At 45.1% G+C, this 20996-nt stretch overlaps 1 protein-coding gene across 1 annotated transcript in view; it reads left to right on the top strand.

The window, feature by feature from the left end:
• LOC119374481 (ATP-binding cassette subfamily G member 4) overlaps positions 1–9397 on the top strand; it is a 59921-nt gene extending 50524 nt beyond the window's left edge. Inside the window, exons 11-14 of the mRNA XM_037644588.2 lie at positions 1848–2016; positions 2998–3098; positions 4132–4287; positions 6680–9397. Of these exons, the coding sequence (XP_037500516.1) occupies positions 1848–2016; positions 2998–3098; positions 4132–4287; positions 6680–7048 (795 nt within the window). The 3' untranslated portion in view covers positions 7049–9397. The remainder of the gene's footprint in view (positions 1–1847; positions 2017–2997; positions 3099–4131; positions 4288–6679) is intronic.
• Positions 9398–20996: the final 11599 nt, after the last annotated feature.

A 20996-nucleotide genomic window follows, 5' to 3' on the forward strand; every position in this document is an offset into this window, starting at 1 on the left:
AAGAAAGATGACAGACAATTTGAAAATTCTTCCGTGCACAAGGATGCATGAGATAACCCGGTTACATAGCCAAATGAAGTGACTCATTGACCAAGCTCATTTCAGTACAGCGAACGTCCCTTTAGAGACATGCCTAGACTGTAAAGCATTTCTTCAATATAATTTTGTCTTCTGTGAGTGTGTTCCCACTTGGTTACACGCAGCGCAACTGAGACAAATAGACAAGACGCACGCACACGTAACACTGTATCTGTCCGCGTGGATTAGTTTCAGACGCGCTGCATGTAACAGTGAAAGTCACTTCAAAATGACGATCATGCCTACGAGGTTACATTGTATGCTCAGAAGAGCTTCTGAAATGAACCCTGCGCGATATCTAATAAATATATTTAGCGTAGCATCTAGTGTGGGCCACATAAAGCTGCCCCAGCGTAATCAACCGCGCTGCACCCATGATGACCATGATAAGAATAAAAATATCCATTGCAGATGTCACGAGAACACTTGTACCATTTTATATGTAACGTTAAGAGCGTTATATTTGATATTTTATATGTGGCAGAAGATGACGAACGTCGCCATCTGCTGTCCTGATTGCGAGCACAGCGCGCAGGGCAAGATTCGTGACAGAATCTCACCGCACTGGGACCTTATGCACAACAAGAATGAAACGTTTATCAGAAGTCTATAGGGGACTTCGGTTTATGAAAGTTGATCACATGCGAGGTCGGATGCCCGCCTCACATGCAAACTCCCAAAGGGGTTAATAGCGTACGCCTTCAGGCCTGATCGTCGCACTTCTGGGTGAACCAGTCTTCAAAGCTCCCAAGTACTTGTGTTAGATATCTTTGTAACCAGAGCTTGTGAATTGTCCTGTAATGGAAAACTTTTCACTTGGGGTGTGCTATACAAGCTATCGCAGTAAAGGTAGGCCAGAACTTAGCACAGCTAACGTTTTGGCATGTGAAACCTCGAACGTCTTGACTAGTTGTGGTGTAGCAAAGAGGCGCAAGTGTTTTATTTATTATTTATCGTGGTATACATCACTTCGTCGGTTTAATTGGCTCATTTACAAAGCCTGGTCACACGCCTTGTCGGTATTGCTCTTCACTCCTCTCGAAATGTAGTGTCAGACATTGTGTACATCAGTAATTGAATCTTATTAAAGCACTAGCTCTTATGCTCCAGCTACCAGCCCAGAAAACGATCTTGTGTGCGCGTTTGACCTTGAAGCTCAGCCAAGGTCAATTTCCTCCTCTCCTCGTCGCACGTGTGTCGTCATAGCAACGGACATGCCAGGTATTGGTTTGTTCTTCTCTCCCGCTCACCTCTCTTCAGTCGGCGAGAGAAGTGGCTTCAGTGGCTGAGGACTCGAGGTGGCGTTTGCGCGCGCCTCGAGTCCCCAGCCACCGTCACGTGACTCCCACTCCGACAATATGGCGAGAAATCGGAACAGCGTGCCGCCCCTTGCAGCACGGGGGTGCCAGCGAGCGGGACAGCGCCGCGACATGCTTTCCGCGGTAGTTGTTGCTATACTTCGTGGTTTACCTGCGTTTTGCGCGTATACAAGCAAAAAATGTTGACAGACATACTTGCTGTTATGACAGGACGTAGTTCAACGCTAGCCGTCATTAGCGAATGCTGGCAGTTTGCGAGAAAATGCGAGACGTCATCATAACCCATTGCAGAGAGTTGGTAAAAGAGGCCCCGGAGGACGCTGTCATCGATATTGGCGCATTGCTATACAGCTGAACTCCATAACTCAGTGAGGAATTGCAAGAGTGGTTCATGTAATTAATACAATACCAGTATTGAGCAGCATTATGAGATCAATGCATTCGTTCCAGATGGTGTTTCACCTTCGTTTAGCCACAAACCTGCTGGTCGGTGTGTGTATGGGCCTCCTGTACTACGACATAGGCGGGCGGGCGGACGGCTTCTTCAACAACGCCACGCTGGTCTTCTTCTGCGCCATATTCCTCACCTTCACCGGCATGATGCCCGTTGTCCTCAACTGTGAGTGCACCAGCAAAATAATAATCGTAGTTGTTGCGAAACCCTGTAGCCTAAATCTCGCGTAATTTCGGACGATCGAGGCTGTACATCTTTTTTTTTTTTCATTTTCTGAACAACCCTCAATACCAAGGGTATTATTGCACCTTAAAAGTTAAGTACGGTGCATCAAAATTCTGGTTCGAGTGCTGGAAACAACGCAGAGCATACAGAGCGAGTAAGGTGCTGATATGGTGGAGTTGGTTTTTTGGCAATTCAAAGTTAGGCAAGTCATATAATCAATAAATGATGATCAAATCGTTAATTTTTATTCCAGGACAGTTTCGCTCTTTATTGTGCGACTATACTTTCCATGGAAAGAAAGAAATACGAAGACGCTTTTACCTTAATTTTGCTTGATATGTGATGATGTTATTGGCTTTACGGGGTGAATTTTATTTTTCGGCACTGTTTAACGTTTCGAGCTTTTGTAACTACCACACCGTGCTACAGCGAAGTGTTAGGCCGCAGAGCTTCGCCACGCTATCAGCTTGATTTCATAGTGCCTAATTGTTCTTCTCGTAACTGATCAGTAAACTTACCAGAACTAGTTAGGCTGTGTCGCTGGGGTCTTTTGAATGCAGCATTGTATTTTTCGTGGATATATTGTCGACCAAACCGAAAGAGATCCCCTCAAAATCCGTCACTTCACATCTAGTCTGAAAAAACGCATGGTGGCGTCGGCATACGGCGATGGCTCTTGCTTTTTTTTTTTGTTATGCTTTCACTAGGGGTAACAGTGGAAAGTTTAATGTAGCTGGACCCTATAGTCGCAAATACATGGTTTAGCATAACATTTATTTTTACAAGAACGCAGATATATTCAATATAAATCTTTCTTTGTCATCTAACAAAATCTGTGACAACATGATGGTCTGTCATCTGACACCGCAGGGCAAATAATTTCAATGGGCTTTTTTCACTCAAATTTATATCCGCATGCAGATCCTCTGGAAGCTACTGTGTTCACGCGGGAACGGAACAACTCGTGGTATACACTGAAGGCCTACTACCTGTCCAAGACCATTGTCGAACTACCTTTCCAGGTCCGCTTTTCTCTTTGCCTGTTTACTTACTTTTGCGGGGTTGGGGCGCTGGTATTGCCATATATAAGAGGGGAAAAGTTTTTAAACGCCGCCTAATGCTGTTCAACAGTCAGTCGCAAAGAATTTCCATTTGCGCCAAGTGGACGTCAGACAAGAAGCTTAGAAAATGGGCTTCCCAAGAATGCACAAGCCCTGTTAAGCAAACGTCGCTGTCGCAAGCAAATCATTACACGATTTGCATGACATGACACAAGAGAGGATTCACTCAAATGCTTTATTTAAGTGACTTCGAAGAGCAATGCGTATGCTAGGTTTAATATGCCATCCTAAGTAATTTTGCTTGCGTGACAGCTTGAGTTCTGTCAGGCTGTTCTGTCAGGTGTTCTGTTAGGTAAAGTTGTACTGTCCAGAAGTCATCAGACCATTTTCTTTAGCGTTGTTGAGTGCTTCGAAACAATGTAGATAAGCGTAAAGAGATACAAAGGTAGAGTGAAAGACAGGCTGGCTAACCAAAGGAAAATTATTCGGTTTCCTACCCTGCTCTGGGGAAGGGGCAAGGGGTGACAGAAAGGTAAGAAAGTAGAGCGTATTGCAACTCTACATAACTAGTGCGTAACAGCAAACGTATGCAATCGTCATCTCTAAATGCTCTTTTTGCTCGATGCTTTAGTGACCGCGATAAACGCTGACGTTGCCAGAACTCTACACACGAATGGAATAAACACATACTAATATAAACGTAACCTACATCGCTGGTTTACTCACCACCAGAAGCAGTTTCAGCTGTCCAGCTTGAGCAAGTAGCGTGTGTTTATTTCTGTCATAGAATAACGTAAGTCGCGCTTACATGAACACTGGAGAAGTGAACCACGCAACGCAAACGCCATCTGTTTTTCTTTTCTTGCGACCGCGTCTCTCTACATTCCTTAATTTATCCTACGACGAATCCGTTCCGACAAGGAGAACTTACGTACGGAGTGTTATTGTTGAGAGCGTGGCGTCGAAACGCTTCTCTGTGTGCGGTTCCTCGCAGGTTGCCTACCCCACAACATTCGTGGCCATCGTCTACTGGATGACGTCACAGCCTCCGGAGATGAGCCGCTTCGTCATGTTCTCTTTCCTTTCCATCCTGCTCACATTGGTCGCCCATTCCCTCGGCATGTTCATTGGTGCCTTCGCAAGCATGCAGGTGAGAGAGCACGAGCCGGCACTCTCTGCCGCCGATATATAGTGAACTGAATTCACAATTACGAGAATGCACAGACAGTGTGCTCTTTGGAAGAAGCTCTTAGCACACGTCTGTTGTCCTCACACCCAAGAACTACCCGAGCAAAGCTCTGCATTTGCTGTAGTTATTCGAAGGCAAAGATTCGTGGTGGAAGTTGTGCGACACAGTGCGCACGTTTTCACGGTGAAGCTGTATATCGCTGTAGGCGAAACCAAAATTCATCCGTTTTCGATACGCAAGAACTCCTAGCCCGTATGTTTCACAGAAATGGGCACGCCCCACTACTCACCATTGGTCCACTAAAAAAAGCAGAAGTTGTCCGAGGGCAAAAAAGTAGCTGCCACAGAAATTTCGCAGGGCAAACTAACGCAATAAAAAAAATTAAGAATGGAACGCACTGACGGCAAGCACCAGTAAAGGTTTCTGGACCGGCGTAACCAATCATTGAAAAACACTTTAATGAACCGTTGGTATTTACCCAGTGATAAATACCTGGGGCGCACGTTTAAGATTCGATGCTTAACCATCTAAATGGAGTGCTCGGGCAGTGATGTTTTTTTTTTCTCTTTCTAATTCACCCGAATTAGAGAAATGAACTTACGAGGGCGGGTTCACTTTTACTAGCAGTTTCTGGCATACCTCTCTTAGTCTAACAGACTACAAGGAGACTAACGCTCTAGTTCTGTCGTTGTTGCTTCTTCAGCATGTACTGAGGCAGTTTCAGCAGTATGGACTGGTTGACAGAGCTAGGCCGTAAAAAATGCCGGTGACATTCACTTTACGCGAGGAGAAGAAAAGCCCTAGAGACACTGCCTCGAGCTTGAGTGATGATTTAGGGAGCAAGAAATCGTTGAACCGGGAATGTCGCTGGCGCTAACGTTTCGACGTGTGGGCTTGCTTTTGTCAGGGCAGGAACTGCTGCCCTTGACGAACACGCGCCCTCTTGTCGAAGCCTTAGCTCTAGCGACAGTCCCGGTCCAATGATCTTTCATCAGCTCAGGCCTCCATCTTTCTCTGAACATCTCGTTTGGATGACTTCAAGATATCTATTCATTTAGAAAGGATATGTCATGAGACATTTGTCGCTGTGTACATTGCCACCGCGACCAGCGGCTTTTTTAACACACACCAGCTATTTTATTCTTCATATAGTATTTAAAGCGCAGAAAAAGGAGACAGGGACGCCACAAATAGAGCGGTGGGCTAGGGCTTCATCAGTTTTGGTGGTGATGATGATGCTGCCGCAGGCGGGGTTAGCGTGGCAGACCTGGCCGGCAATTGCTCCACCCGAGCGACTCTTTCCACGTAGTACGTACGGCTCACCATACATCGCCTAAACCGGTCTCTCCTAGAAAACGTAAAAAGTGTAGCAGTCACTTCCTTGGGCATCAACTGCACAAATGCCGGGAGGAATACAATGTCTTCGCAGTATCCGTGGGGAAACCCTCTTTTCTTCACACTGCTTATTAGTCTCTCACTCATCGTAGATATTATCCGTGGAAGCTCAGTATACAAGATACTGCATCTCATGTCGTTCCTGATTTTCCTATTTCCCTATCTGTGACGTCACCTTGACTTCCTCTCGCCTTCCTTCTTAATGAAGCCAAAAGTTCAGGGGGAGATGAAAGCTTGAAGGAAGCAAGAATTCTTGAACACGAGGTGTCGCTGGAGCCAACGTTTCGACAAGCTGACTTGTCTTCGTCAAGGTTGCATCCTTGAAGACAAGAGCGCTAGTCGAAACGTTGGCTCTAGCGATAAGAATAATAATAATAATATCTGAGGTTTTACGTCCCAAAAGCAGGAAATGGTTATGAGAGACGCCGTAGTGGAGGGCTCCAGAAATTTCGCCATTTCTTTAAGGTGCACTGACATCGCACAGCACACAGGCTTCTAGCATTTCGCCTCCATTGAAATTCGACCACCGCGGCTGGGATCGAACCCGCAACTTTCGGGTAAGCAGCCGAGCACTATAAGCACTGCTCCACCACGGCGGACGGCTGTAGCGATGCCCCGTGTTCAAGAATTTTTCATCTATTTTTCTTTCCCGCAATAAGGCTTGTTCTTAAGTATATATGTGTACTAGATGCGTGCCGCAAGTCCTGTGTCGTGCATAAATTCAAGTGTTGTCACGTGGAATCCGTTATCATATATCCAGTGGTCATAGCCGGTCGGGAGACTATAACGAAGGCCAGCTTGCAGTATGAGAAGAGAGCTTTTCGGTTGTAAACCCTGACATGTCCATAATAAATGGAGTTGATCTGTTTTCATCTCCGAGACTGTACGCCTCCTTTAAGTGCTCAAGCGCAAGGAATCGGACCAACTGACCAAAGCGTGGTCCTGTTCCGTTTTCCAGGTGGCAATATTCCTTGCGCCCGCCGTCGCCATTCCGATGCTCCTGTTCAGCGGGTTCGTGGTGACGCTGAAGGCGATGCCGCACTACCTCCACTGGATATCCTACGTGTCCTTCGTACGGTACGCCTACGAAGGGTGCATCCTCAGCCTCTACGGATACGACAGGCCTGAACTCGAATGTGGCGAGCAGAAGGATGGTTCGGTTCCTTGCCTCTTTACGGTGCCATCCGAGTTCGTCAACTTCTTGGGTCTGAACGAAGTTAGTGTGGAAGTGTGTGCCGGTGCACTGGTCGGGTTCGTGGTGGTCCTAAACGTGGCCACGTACGTGGCACTAAAAATGAGAGTCAAGAGGACGTTTTTGAATCGATAGAAAATCGGGTGTGAAGGTATAGAAACGAGAAACTGGAATATGCCTCTGGCAAGTGCCAAGTCGAACCTTGTGTCTTACTGGTCGACTTCTACGCGCAGCCGATGTGCATACTGACTGTGGGCCTGCAGTCACAGCGGCAGCCCATCAACGAAGGCCTTGTATCAAGGAAGTTTGTGGGTACGCGACTCGCTTTTACGTGTGCGCGCAGGACGTGATTTGCAGCACACACTACGTCACCGTCAACTGTGCCACTAACATGGCGTCGGACAATTCGAGACTGCGATCGCTGGTACGATCCTCGGTTTAGCCTACGGCACTTTGAAAAGTACGCGGTGGCTTTCTCTTTTCTACGATATGTCGGGTGTCCATGCATGAAGATGCAAAGGTCCAAATCCCCCTCACTCCCCAACACCCCCCCCCCCCAAAAAAAAAATGTTAGAACGCGAGCATGAAACAAAGGACTATGTAAATAAGGATCACATGGCATGTGCTCTACAAAAGAACAAACAAGCGTCGAACAAAAGCATTCGCGATATTCGAGACAAAGCTGTCGCACGTGTGATAAGAGAAGCATACACCGCGGGATCAGTGCTATCTAATCACTGTGCCTTATATTTACATACCTTTCAGCATTTTATCTTTGGTTATAACTTTTCTTGTCAAAACGACGTCGCAGGTCAACTTCGCGCGAGTCGAACATGCATTTTTCCTCGGCCTCGTGACTGCCATCTTTGCATCGCACGAGTCATATTGTTTCTTTTCATAATTACCAAGTAGACCACCAAGCTCACGCACTAATGATCAATAAAGAATTGACAAGGACGAAGCGTTCCTTGGGCGTCGGGCCTTGTGTGCGTTAGTGTGCTAGTTGGTCGTTATGAACCACTAACTCACACAGCCATTCACATAATCGCACCATATTGTTTACGATGCATATATGTTCCTTTCACCTAGCAGAACAGTCCGCCCAAGAAATGCAACACCATCAGCTAAAGTCAGGATTTGGCGTTCCTCAGCTGCTTGCTTAAGCAGCGGCGTTCAGGGAGTCAGAGCGTGTGCCTCCCATGAGGTAGGTACTTGGTTCTGTTCCCAATGCCGCCAGGCACCCACCGTTATTTTAATGGGAAAAGAGGTACCCCAACCAGGAGCTCGATGGCGTGGATGCTCGTATTGAGAAGTTGGTCTCTCCTTTCCGTTCTCTTCTTTTATTCCTCATTACCCAACAACTCCCCTCTATTCCCTTCCCCCCCGGCGGCACTGCAGCGTGCTTTCCTATGGGTTGCAGGAATAAGCATCCTGTCTACCTACAAACCGCTGTTATCGACGCTATAAATACGAGTCAAACAGCTGATAAGTCGCACACAGGAAGTGATAAGAGTGCTACGGCTCAGCATACAGAAAGCTTACCTGGTAATGTAAATCTGAAATTGTTGATCGCTTCTCGCTGCCATAGAGCATTAAAGTAAGGATGTAAGGATGTGGTACCTGTGCGCAAGCTTACAATCAATCTTATTCAGATAAGTATTTGAAATAAAATTCTGCATTTTTAAGCCCCAAAACCATGACGTTATTAATAAGCACGCCGTTGTGGGGGAGTGGGGATTAATTTTGACCTCCTAGGCTTCTCTGGAGTGCGTCTAAATCTCTTCATTTAAAACTTCAGGGTGCCTTCGGATTTCGCCGCCTTCTAAAAATACGGTAGGAGTGGCCGGCAGCAAAACACGCACTCTCGACCTTAGTAGCTCGGCACATTAGCCAGCAGGCAACCATGGCTGGTGAGATAAATAATCCTTTGAGAACAATCAGGTATGCGCTACACGTGGAACACTTATTCACTATAGCCAAAACATCCATGCTTACACAGCACATTATGGAACTGTATTTTTTACACTTGAGATTACTATGACGTTATCGTTGTTTTAGGGGTTTGACGGATGGCTGTATGTTGGTATTGAACGATGCACAAGCAAAAGAACGCTGCGAAAAAGTGGTTTTCCTTATTTCGCCGACTGTTTTTGCCTTGATGCGCCATGCCCGATGTAGGGCCGATATTGCCACGAATACAATCGTATTCCCATAGAGCTGTGATACATAATCGAAAGGAAATGGTTTCGACATCTCATTCTTGTTCATATAAACAGTACTTTCTATTCATGGAAACGTGCTGCTGGTCTTTCGTTTGTGAGCGTGTTTTCGAATGTTGCGAATAAATCTGTCCTATTGCACACCGCCCAGTACAAGTTGTTTTTATTATAGACCACAATACGTGACCCTCGTCTGAAGTCGCAGCTGCTGACGGCGTAGTATACTCTGGACTTCCAAGTCGATGACGGAAAAAAATGATGACAAAGCCATTACGAGCGACCACTGACAACAAGTATGCAATAAATAGGGGCTGAGACCTATCATGGTTCCGTGTTTCGTTCTTTGAGCCAGTTTGCGGTGTGCCGATGAACATGGCTGCCGCCAAGAAGCGCCTCGAACCATTATCTATACAGGACAGTACATATTAAATGCGAAGCAATTCTCAGTTAACCAAAGGCACTTTGAGCGCTTGTATCTACGTATCTATCTATCTATCTAGCCACCAACGTCTGGGTGCTCTCGTGATAGCCTCCTTAACTTGGTGTAGACCAAAATTAGCATGGGAGGCTAATAGGGTTTGACGAATATGGCTGTCTAGTCATGATACGAATAATGTGAAAATCCTGTCGCGTACGTCGTCAAACCCTTTCATCCAGACACGTGTGACACATACCCGTATACCACGGGCCACGGTACGCGGCCATGCGCCACTTTATCAACCAAGGAAAGGCGAGAACCGACATTGGTAATTTTTGAGCGAGAGCGAACTGACATCGGTAACGTGGACCCGACCAATGCAAATAATAAAGCTTAGGATCCCAGCAGGAATCTAACCCAAGCTGCGTGGCAGTCAGGTATTCTACCACAGAACCACGCCAGGTCTTGAAACTGCTTTGGCTAAAGACCATATGCAGGCGTACTGTCGGTGCAGCGCCGCTTGTGGTTGCAGTGCTGGCTATATAATTTTATAACAAGGCAATCAACATTACATATGTACTCCTATGATACAGGCGTCATGTCGGGTTAACCTGAATTGTGGTTCCAGTGTTGAATCCACTTTTATATCAATCTAATAGACATTACATTTGTATTCCTATGGCCCAGCAAGCTACACTACAGCGTTGCTCGACCCCGGAGGAATACGCGAACGAAAGTTACATACAATATTCACATCATCGCGCCGCAAAGTGCACTTCGTTTCGATAATACAGATGTCTGTGCTCTAACGGGAGTGCTGACGTTACGTCGCACCGTAAGTTACCCTTTAAACGTCACTGTAGTCGACGTGCCTGGTAAGCCCACGATGTGCACACAGCTACTACACTTACAAAAATACGTCGATCCACCTCGTGACGCTTGCCTCAAAGCCAAAAAACGCAGCTCGGACAGCTACTCGCTGACTGCTTCGCATGAAACCAATTTACACAAGGCGTGGTATCTGCCGAATTTTCACGAAAACATTTTGTTCAAGAAGAAATTTCCGAAGAATTTTCACGAAAAAATTTCCTGAAAACATTTTGTGCAAAAGTATACTTCGCCTCATTTCTGCATCAATATACTTCGCGTGATTCTAAAACTGCATTGCACTCCCTCTATTTTTTTGGCTGTGCAAGGTGAATCCGACGGTACAAAAGATTGGTACAAACAAATGAGCGCTTACTTGAAAAACAAGCAAATTCAGTGCTATATATGTTTGATTTATTAAGCAATAAGACTGCCAATAAACACAGAAAATCTACAACTGAGCCTGTATACTGGCAAGCGTGATTTCGCTGAGAGTACTGCTGCGCAATTCCAGATTCAAAATAGTATCTTCATCGAGTCAGTTGCAAAATTCGACCTGCAGCTTTTATTGTAGGAATTTCTATTGTCATTGTACAAATTGAAACGAAATTTAGATAATCCCAACAAGCGCTGAGAAGCACTCACGCATCCTTTCTTTGTTAGATTACCTGACTGTCTTTATTACAGGAAAAAGAACTGTGTGCAAAAAAACTGCACTTTTTTCTCTTTTAGGTAATGACATGGCCGTATATTATTCCGTTCTTTTATATATATATATATAGATATATATATATATAAATATACAGATATGCACGCAGCTATCCATGAACGGCACACATCACTTGGTACTGCTCGTCGGATATCGTGCTCGGCAGAGCTGAAAAAGGGAATTATAATTTAAAAAAAAAAACAGTTCTATAGACGTGCAATCTGTCGCGGAAAGCGTGTCACAATATACAGGATGTCCCAGCTAACGTCAGCCGGGAAAAAAAATAAAGAACTGGCTAACCTCCCGGTTCTTCTGTCTTTCTCTTGCTCCTCGAAAATATGCCGATCTACTGTATAAATAATCGACCAAATGCAGATATATAGCTACTTTTTAATGATATGTTAGCCTGGTTTATCGCCCGGCTTGCTACTCCAGGTGTCGGGTGATTACTACGACATATGCAATGATCACATATACAAACGAGTAACACGTACAGTCACAAACGCACACACATATACAAGATAGTCATCCATAATGTTTCGTTAAGAGGAGTGGTCTTTGAAAGATTGATGCAGTTGCACTCAACGTGAAAGCTGTAGGGAGCTTCCAGCTTTCACTGTGACTGTGCTGCGTGTTCCGCGCAGGCCTGGCGATTTTTTTTTGTGTGTGTTCTGCTTAACTGCTTAATTAGGCAAGATTAATAAACGAACTTCTAAAGCTACAAAGTCTGGCAAGAAATTTCGATTAGAAAGTTGAAATTGAAATTGAAATTCAAATCGAAATTTTATTCCGCAACAAGAACACGTTACGAGGAGGGCAGGTAAAAGCTGTGAGAACAGCTTGTTATAGATTGCTTTGCAAAACGTCCGATTAGACAGTTTCTAACTTTCTATCTATTAAGTATTAGTGTTTATTCTGTTTATTGCAGATGCAAAGAGTTGTATTGTGGCCGCATTGGCTAAATACATTTTCTTTAAACTCTCCATGGAAAGTATCCGGCTTCCTTAAAACAAAATCTTACTCACTTTTGCCTACATTAAATTATTTAAGTGGTTATATACGCCGCCAAAATTTGTGACATCCGCGCTTGTTGGTACCGCAATCTCATGCTGATGTAAGCGCCCGTATTTTATATTTGCGAGTTCTCTCGTTTAGCAAGCACTTTCTCGCGGCAAGAGCGGTGATTTCGATATTCTGAAAGGGTACTTGACTGGCATGAGCAAAAATATATTTCTATCTTTAGTGTCCCTTTCTGCGTGATGTAGGGTGCATTTATTTAGTAATGGGCAGGTAACGTTTTAGAAGAAAATGTACTTAGAGGCAGTTTTAATTCCCACTACAAGTGCTTCCTGAAGATTGGGCCGAGATTTGCAACGTCAACGACTATCGTTGTGACGTATTCTAACTCCTCTCGCGAGCACCAGTAAACCTTTTTTTTGTTTACTCTTTTCAAGAGTGACAGAACGGCGACAATCGCATGCACTTTCTTCTGCAGTTCCTCTTCCGCGCAGCAAGTCAATGCTTGGTGTCCGTCACGTAAAATTTATTATGCGTGTAATGTTTGCTATGCAAATAACTCGCAAAGCATTCCAGACAAAATATTAGTGTCGAACATAAATCAAACAATTTACTTACCGAGGCATGCCCGAACACATCGAGAACAGCTACTAAAAATAGCTTTCCTTGTTGCACAGGCTCCTTTCCTAAGCCTTTGGCATGCACTACCATTATTTGTGCGGTAAGTCCACCTCAGCCGTCTTCCCTTGCTGCGTGAGCTTTGCACTTCAGGCGAGCATCTCCCCTCGCATCCACCTGGAGTATTTGAGTGTCTGTTGCGTTTATTTTCATAACGGTTAATTTTATTTCACGGTTGACCCAATTAAATCGTACTATAATTTCTGGAGCTTATCTATATATTGTTATACTTAAACGTACAGTTTATTTTGTATTATGTTTTCCACTATTCGATTTAGTCTAAGTGCCTCATTACCAAGGCCTCCTGCTTTTCAGAGGAACTTGCATAAAGAGATGAATTCAAATAAAGTTAAATTATATTAAACGCGGCCAATATTTCGCACAACGTAATGACAGATCCATTGAGGAAAAATAACCCATAACGAATAAGTTTAATAGGATCAGAAATTTTCAGCCGACCTAGTTGTGGCTCGAAACCATAACTTCGTCCAACTGGACCGGGCATGACGTCACGGGCCGGACCGGGTGGTCCGGCTCGTGACGTCTGTTTATATTGCGCATTCATTGGTGCAAGCGCGTATTCATCCTCCTTTTATGCGCGAAATGGCACTTCTTTCTAAGATGGTTCCACGTCGGACCTCTGTCGGACCTGTCCGACAGAGGTCCGACGACCTCTGTCGCGCATATATATATATTCACGCATGCCACGCATGCTTTTTGCGATAATGTAGGCCGAGGACGCCTGATGTTGCGTTCCAGTAACTGTTAATTATTTTCCCATATTTACCCCTGAAAAGCACCCTAGCGAAGACCGACCGTTGTGAGAAGCACGTAATCACTTCATTTTCATTTCTTCATGCATCGCGAAGCTTCTTTTTCTTAGGACTCGTCCAATGGTGGGGGCGGTGGTGAGGGGTTGTGAACCTTGTCCCCCCCCCCCCCCCCACTCAAATGGAGAACCCTCCGCACTCCTACGATGCTGCCTTATCTCCTACACCGTCGGTAATGAAGTTGACATGTATAGAAAAACAGTTAACAATGTCGCAAGCGCTGCGCGTAACTAGCACCTTCTGTTCTACTGTTAGTTTCCAGAACTGATAATAAGTCAAGCTTTTTTATTCTACGGGCACAGAGGTGATTGATTCTATGAGTGGGATAACACTGCTGAAAAATTAACAACGGAAATAGTTATATCTCACCGTGCGTGTGAATGAGACTGACGACACTGCATAGAACAATTATCCACAGCAATAACCACATTACGAATCTTCAGTATATGACAATCCTGATTTGAGATAAGCGACTTCGCCTTTTCGTCTTCGTGTTTTTTCCGAGTTTACTTATACGCCTTCCTAGCAGCTATGTGAACTCAAAGATTGTCGCTGTATAAAATGCGCGTCACACTCGCCTCTTTGTTTAAAAAAAATTGTACTGTATACAGCTGGGCATTTTTGAACAGGTGGAACAAGTGTTCATGTTTTTCAATGTTTCTAACATTTCTTATTCAATATTTATTTGATTGATTTTTTATCATAGCATACTGTAGGGTACGCGGAAAAACGATTATTGTTTTCTATAGAAACATTTCGAAGGCAAACAATTCTATAGAAAGAAGAAAGACTATTACAGATTCACCCCACAATACAACGTAAGGTCGGAATAAGTAGCGCAGTACTGTTTTTATTAGTGTCGGGCATTGATACGTGGAATATCGGAGCAACACATTATATTGCTTTGTAATGTGCCACAAATTCAAATATAAGCGCCGAAATGCCTGCCTTTGCAGAAAGGTTTTCATGCGAGTTAAAACTAACCGGGTGTTATAAGCTACCTCGTCAGCGTCCTGAACCAATTCTATTCAAAACTGAGTTCACGCTGAGCAGTAATGTAGGTCATTGAATGTCAACGCAGGTCAAGAGCTAAAGTTCGTGGTTGAATTCCAATATTTGATCACCTAATTATTCCCATCTACTCATTTCAGGGCTCATGAGAGCGTCTCAGATGAAGAAAGCGAACTATGTTTAAGTTTGATCAAAGCAGGACGCCCGTGGTACAAGGTTACAAGTGAAGTTTAGGCAAAATAACGGGATTCTATATGGCCTTTGCCGCTAATTATCGGCTTATGTGCTCACTAGTGAGACATGAGCTTTACGAATCGCGTGGTACTTGCCTCGCAATTCTGGGGAAATTATAAATGTCATCTAGCTGAAATTCAGTCATTATGGACGAAGGCTAAGTCTGAAATGTCTATGCCAAATTAATGTGTAATTTAATGTCTTCCCAAAAAATAATATGAGGTCGAATTGTGCAGTAAGCCTCAATCACTTAGGGTCCTCATCATCACTTAAAATGAGATAATATTGCTAAAATCAGTCGAAAAACTGCAACCGAATTTTTCTGCTGCCCTTGTGATTTAGTACGCTTGTATTTTATTGCAGATATCAAAACGAAATTGCAATAATTCGAGCAAGTGCCGACGAAGAACTCACACAAACTTTGTTAGCTTACCTCAATGTTTTTATTTCAGGAACAACACTGCGCAAAACAAGACTTGCCTTTTTTTTCTCGTGCAGGTAATGAGAATGCTGCAAATTTTTACGGTTCATCTTCGGTGGCCGACATTATCTGGGAAAACAATTTGGGAACATACAAAGCAACAAAGCAATGCCTGCGTTGAATGTCATATAAATGAGCAGCTATTCATGAAGGGCACACATTTCGTACTCCTCCTGTGTTACAGTGGGTGGCATAACTGGAAAAGCGAATTATAAGACAGGCAAATCAGTTATATATAAGTATGATCTGCCGCAGCAAGAGCGCGACAACATGTGTGTGTGTGTGTGTGTGTGTGTGTGTGTGTGTGTGTGTGCGTGTGCGTGTGTGTGTGTGTGTGTGTGTGTGTGTGTGTGTGTGTGTGTGTGTGTGTGTGTGTGTGTGTGTGTGTGTGTGTGTGTGTGTGTGTGTGTGTGTGTGTGTGTGTGTGTGTACAGGTTGTACAGAGCAAATTGCACATGCCCGATGATCCTCAAAATATGGGAACTGCGATAACTGCTCACTAAACCACTTCCTAATATGGGATAGCGTCCGCTTCGTAAAGTTAATTATGCGTCTAATCTTTACCAGTATAATGACTCGCACAATCTCGATCTTTAGTTTTAGTGCCGAGACACAAAGCAACATTCACACTCACCGATGCATGCATAAATGCATTGAGCACAACTCTTAAAAAGAGCTTTTCTTGTTGCACAGGTCGCTTCCTTTAACCTTTTGAATGTGCTGTCTGGTGCCTTGTAAAACCATCCTAGCACTCGTTTGCCACTTCTGTCACTCAAACTTTGCAGTCTAGATAAACACCTGCCCTTGCATCCACCTGCAGTATTCCAGTGTTCAGTTCCAGAGATTGTCATGATGGTAAATTTCATCATGCCGCAGTCGTAACAAAGTGCTATCATAATTCCTAACTCAGATGTACATTTTTAATTGATGCGACTTCAGAGCAAACTTCAGAGACGAGGGAAGGAAAATTGCGACACACACACCTCGTCCCTCCTGTCTGAATTTTGCGCTAAAGTATATTTTTAGCTTGGAAACAGGTAAAAGCATCAAAACCCTAGCTGATATTATTACAAATAACTTCAGCAAAATTTTCCGCGTGGAGAAATCTTCGTGAAATAAGAAATTAATTACCGACCCGGTTATAGCCCAGAAGTTACAAAGCCGATGAAGGTTGCTATTAAGTAAAAAAGCAAACTTTACAAATTTCTAACTAAAAAAAATATTTTGTGTAGCCTTGGTTCTGGTAAAGCCACGTGACTTCCTTCGCTCACTTTCTTTACGAGGTTCTTGGCTTTGTTTAGTGTACTGCAATTTCTGCTCTCGCAAATATTTTTGTTTGGCGTCAAGAATAACATATGCAACCGGAGATTTAATTTTGTGCACTTGACTGGCGACAGACGCGTTTTACGATGCGTAAAAAAATAGGGATTCATGCGGTGTGAACTCTTCTGTTGCGTGGAGTTTTCCTGAGGCTGAGTAAATGAAGTCCATTCATGTCTTTATGTGTCTAGTTTAGTAACTGCCGAAAAACTTTACCACAACTATCATGAAACAGAAGAGCAGTAGCCGGCGCGAGAGAGACATCAACCTGTACTAAAGTACAGTACGCAGTATAGATGTCTCTTCCCATCACTTTGACCATTACTATTTAATTGTAAAACCTGCACTCCCTCTTACAACTCTAACAAGTGTTAGCAAAACAGCGCAACGTAAGGTCTTCGCTTTCGCATCAAAATGAGAAGGCACATTGTGATATCGTAAGCTAAATCGCTTAACATTCATCGTTTCTTGTAGCCTACGCTGAGGCCATCAAAGCGAAATTGCTTTTAACGACATAATGCACAATGCATCCAACAAAGCTGCAATATTCTGGGCGCTGTCCATCATGAGGGTACTGTGTAGACACGCAGTTAGCAATATAGCGAGAATGTGCATAAAACCGCATAATGACCGCGTCACGTTTTGTCGTTACTTCCTTGAAGTTATAATAGCCAAGCATGAGCACACTTCACAAAGGCAACTGGTTCTGCGAATGTAGTAGGGATTCAAAAAATTGCCAGCGTTGATCACTACGGCTCACCGTGAGTATGAATGAGACAGAAGGCACTGCAAGCGGCAGTTATCCACAGTAAGAACCTCATTACAAAACTTGAACATATAAGAATCCTAATATAATAATAATATTTGGGGTTTAACGTCCCAAAACCACGATATGATTATGAGAGACGCCGTAGTGGAGGGCTCCGGAAATTTCGACCACCTGGGGTTCTTTAACGTGCACCTAAATCTAAGTACACGGGCCTCAAACATTTTCGCCTCCATCGAAAATGCAGCCGCCGCGGCCGGGATTTGATCCCGCGACCTTCGGGTCAGCAGTCGAGTGCCATAACCACTAGACCACCGTGGCGGGGCTATGAGAATCCTTTATGAGATAAGCCCCTTATTGTTGTGTTCACCTGTGCGTGATCACAGCAGCTGCGGTGCAGTGCACTCCAACATTATCGCTCTATACAATGCACGTCAAGTAATCAACTGTTTGTCTCGAGCCCTCGTACAGATTCTGCACAGCGTGGTGTTGGAGAGCAGGTAGAAGCGGCGGTTCCGCGATGACGTAGAATAACGTAGCGGTGCATAGTGAATACGGCTTTCTTTATATCTTAGTCTCCGTTATGCCGCCGAGGTGCATATTGTCAAGGGGTCGTGACGGTGATGAAGAAAGCAGTCGGCGTGTCCAATATGAAACAGTTTATTTGGCCGAACTTGTGGCCGGGAAACGGAAAGTCAAATTACGAGCAATACACACTGTGCACTGATAGCGGCGAACAGAGCTTCAGACGTCGATAATCTGACCATCGCTGGGACGCGCCGCCTTTTATAAATCACGCATAGAACTTTCCAGTCTTATCACTGGTGGTCACGCAAGCTCTGGAATGATCTTGACTATTCGCGTCATGTGCGCAATCTCAACAAAATGATATGGTACAATCTGGACTGTTCCCAGACATTCTGGCGCGCCTTTGGCGAGGCAGTATAGTAACACGTGTAAGGGGCGGTAACATGTAAGACATAAAAAGAAAGGGGCGCGTGTAGCAATACGACATAGGTTACTGTTTGCTGCAGAAAAAAAAATCACTGTTTCACCGCGAGGGCGAAGTAACGATTGCGGTAGCGACAAGTTGGAATGTTGTAAGAAGTAAAGTTGGAATGTTGTAAGAAGTAAAGCTGGCAGTTAACTCTTTCGGATCTGATCTCGCGTAACTCTACAAAACGCTGCTTCAAGCGAATACGGCCGCTCCAGGGAGCGAAGCGGCTTTCGGGCTGTCTGTCGTCTCAATGCGAAGTAAGCGGTGAGAACACAGCACGTATACGAGCCGTGTACCGATGTCTGTCGAGATAGCATGCGTGCCAGCTCTCGCAACGCCACCCCCCACCCCCATCCCGCCAACCGATGGACGTTCCTTCATGCTCTTTCCACCGACGAGAGACGGGCGGCACGTTTCCTATCTGCTTAACTTAAGGAGAGATCGATCGCAGGTCTCGCACACAGTCTAAATACCTTAGACAGCGTAGAAAATCTGAGAGCTTGTTTGTTCGTCTAGCACCGCTAAAGGCGGGAGCGATATTCGGTAGTGGAGGTACGAAGATGTTGTACAGCCAGTGATAGCGCGCCGGTAGCCGCGCCCTTGGTCTCACCCTTCCTTGTCCCCCATTGCGCTCGTATAGAAGGTTGCTATAAAACGCTACGGCAAGCTACCGGGCGAGACACTCCGCCTTCTTCTGTTTGTGCGATAAATGAAATGAACGATTACATGTCTGTCAGCGCAGCTGCCTTCCTGTGAACATGACAAAAGAGTCCTTCTAACAGTTGAACTGTTTAAAGGGGCCATGACGTGGTCGCCCAAAGATTTGTGGTTTTCAGCGAAAATTAGAAGTAGAGGGTGCCTATACAAATGTCAAAAGTGGGCCGTAAAAGAATATTTCAGTGCAAAACAAGCCCTAGAAGTCGCCGGCCGTAAACTCCGCCCACCGCCGGCAACCGCCATTTTGTCATGGCGCGTGTGACGTCATGTGCAGCACGGAACGGAGCCGTCGCCTTCTACCAAAGTTAGAGCCGCTGCAAATCCTTTGATTTCAGTTCCAAGCTGAATAAAGCTAAAATATCTCGATATCACGTGCAGCTGACCACGGAACAATATCGTTCGTCGCAATTCAGACGCTTGCACAGCTAGCTGCTTGTTAGGTCACGGCTCGCGAGTGCACCAATGTTGCCCGACTCTCGGGACGCTGGCGCGTTTATAAAAATATTCGATTATAAATTCAGTGCTCGACCAAATGCGCTAAAATTTCGCCAGCTTATTTGTAAATGCACAAGTATTAATCCACATAACACAGATTATGGTCGAAAATTGGTTGTCATGGCCCCTTTAAGATTGAGTGATGTTCGTGGCTGTCGACCTCTCAAAACTCGGCGCAGCTGGGCAAAACGAAATGGGGGCACAGCGCAGCCATGCTATGCTTCCACTTCGCTGTATAGCTGTATGCTTCCACTTCTATGTATAAGGTGAGGGTGGAAAAAGGAAGGGAGGCTGCTCTGAGGGTGAGGAGGAGTGGGAGAGGGTAAAGCACAGCATAGCCATGTACAGTATCCGCGATGCGCAGCGCCTATAGGGGCGCCACTGAAAGCCGCGTAGCGGCGGCCGTTGGAACCGCTCGCGGGTCGCGTAGCAGACGCCTCATTTGCGCGCGTGCGATTTGCCGGTTGTGCGCATCCCAGATAATTACTTTTGCGGCAACAGTGTGCGCAAAGGAGCCGCATTTTATAATAGTGGACATGTGTCCGATGTCACAGCTGTGTGGGACGACAATGTCCCCATACGCGACAAGTGTTTGTCACAGACAATCGACAACAAGCTTCTCCTACGAAGTGGAGCTCATCGTAAGTACACCGCTTTCTTTATAACGTTCCGATCACTAACGCCTGCATGCGTTGACGCGTGAACCAATGTTTTTTTCTCGACACAGTAGCTTCGTTTACGTGCCATGTGCTGATATAGTAGATTTTGGGGGAGCGCTGTCGCACCGGCATATAGATTTCACAGGGTCGGCCACGTGAAGGGTCAGCGTTGGTAAAACTTTGAAACCAGCACGATAAACTTGTGAAAAAATAAACGATAAGCTTGTCATCATCGGTGCAGAAGCGCACAGCGAACATTCTGCACCGATGATCGCATTCCAGTGCCATCAATAGGTAGAATGCAGCCGATTTCGTACAGCACACGTGTGATTCCACGGCGCTTTTTTAAAGGAGCCGTCACCTGCCCTACATTCTCTCGCATTGCGCTTCGCGCCATTCGTTTTTCAAGTGAGCCAAGGTATCGCTTCTTATCAGTAATAACAACCTCATGTGAATTGTAGTGTCTACAATGCAGGCGAGGCGACCAAGTGTAAACGTAGTAGCGTTCGCTGAAAACGTAGCGACAAAAAAGAAGAAACAAAAACACGGTAATCGTTCTAACACTGCCGTAAACAAAGCGCGATTGCTTAGCTTCTACGTCGTACAGCCGCAATCCACCGCCGCCGTCGCTTTCGCTCATGAAATAGCACCGGAAACCTGTAGAT

The sequence above is a fragment of the Rhipicephalus sanguineus genome, chromosome 11, assembly GCF_013339695.2.
Source record: "Rhipicephalus sanguineus isolate Rsan-2018 chromosome 11, BIME_Rsan_1.4, whole genome shotgun sequence".
Classification (NCBI taxonomy): domain Eukaryota; kingdom Metazoa; phylum Arthropoda; class Arachnida; order Ixodida; family Ixodidae; genus Rhipicephalus; species Rhipicephalus sanguineus.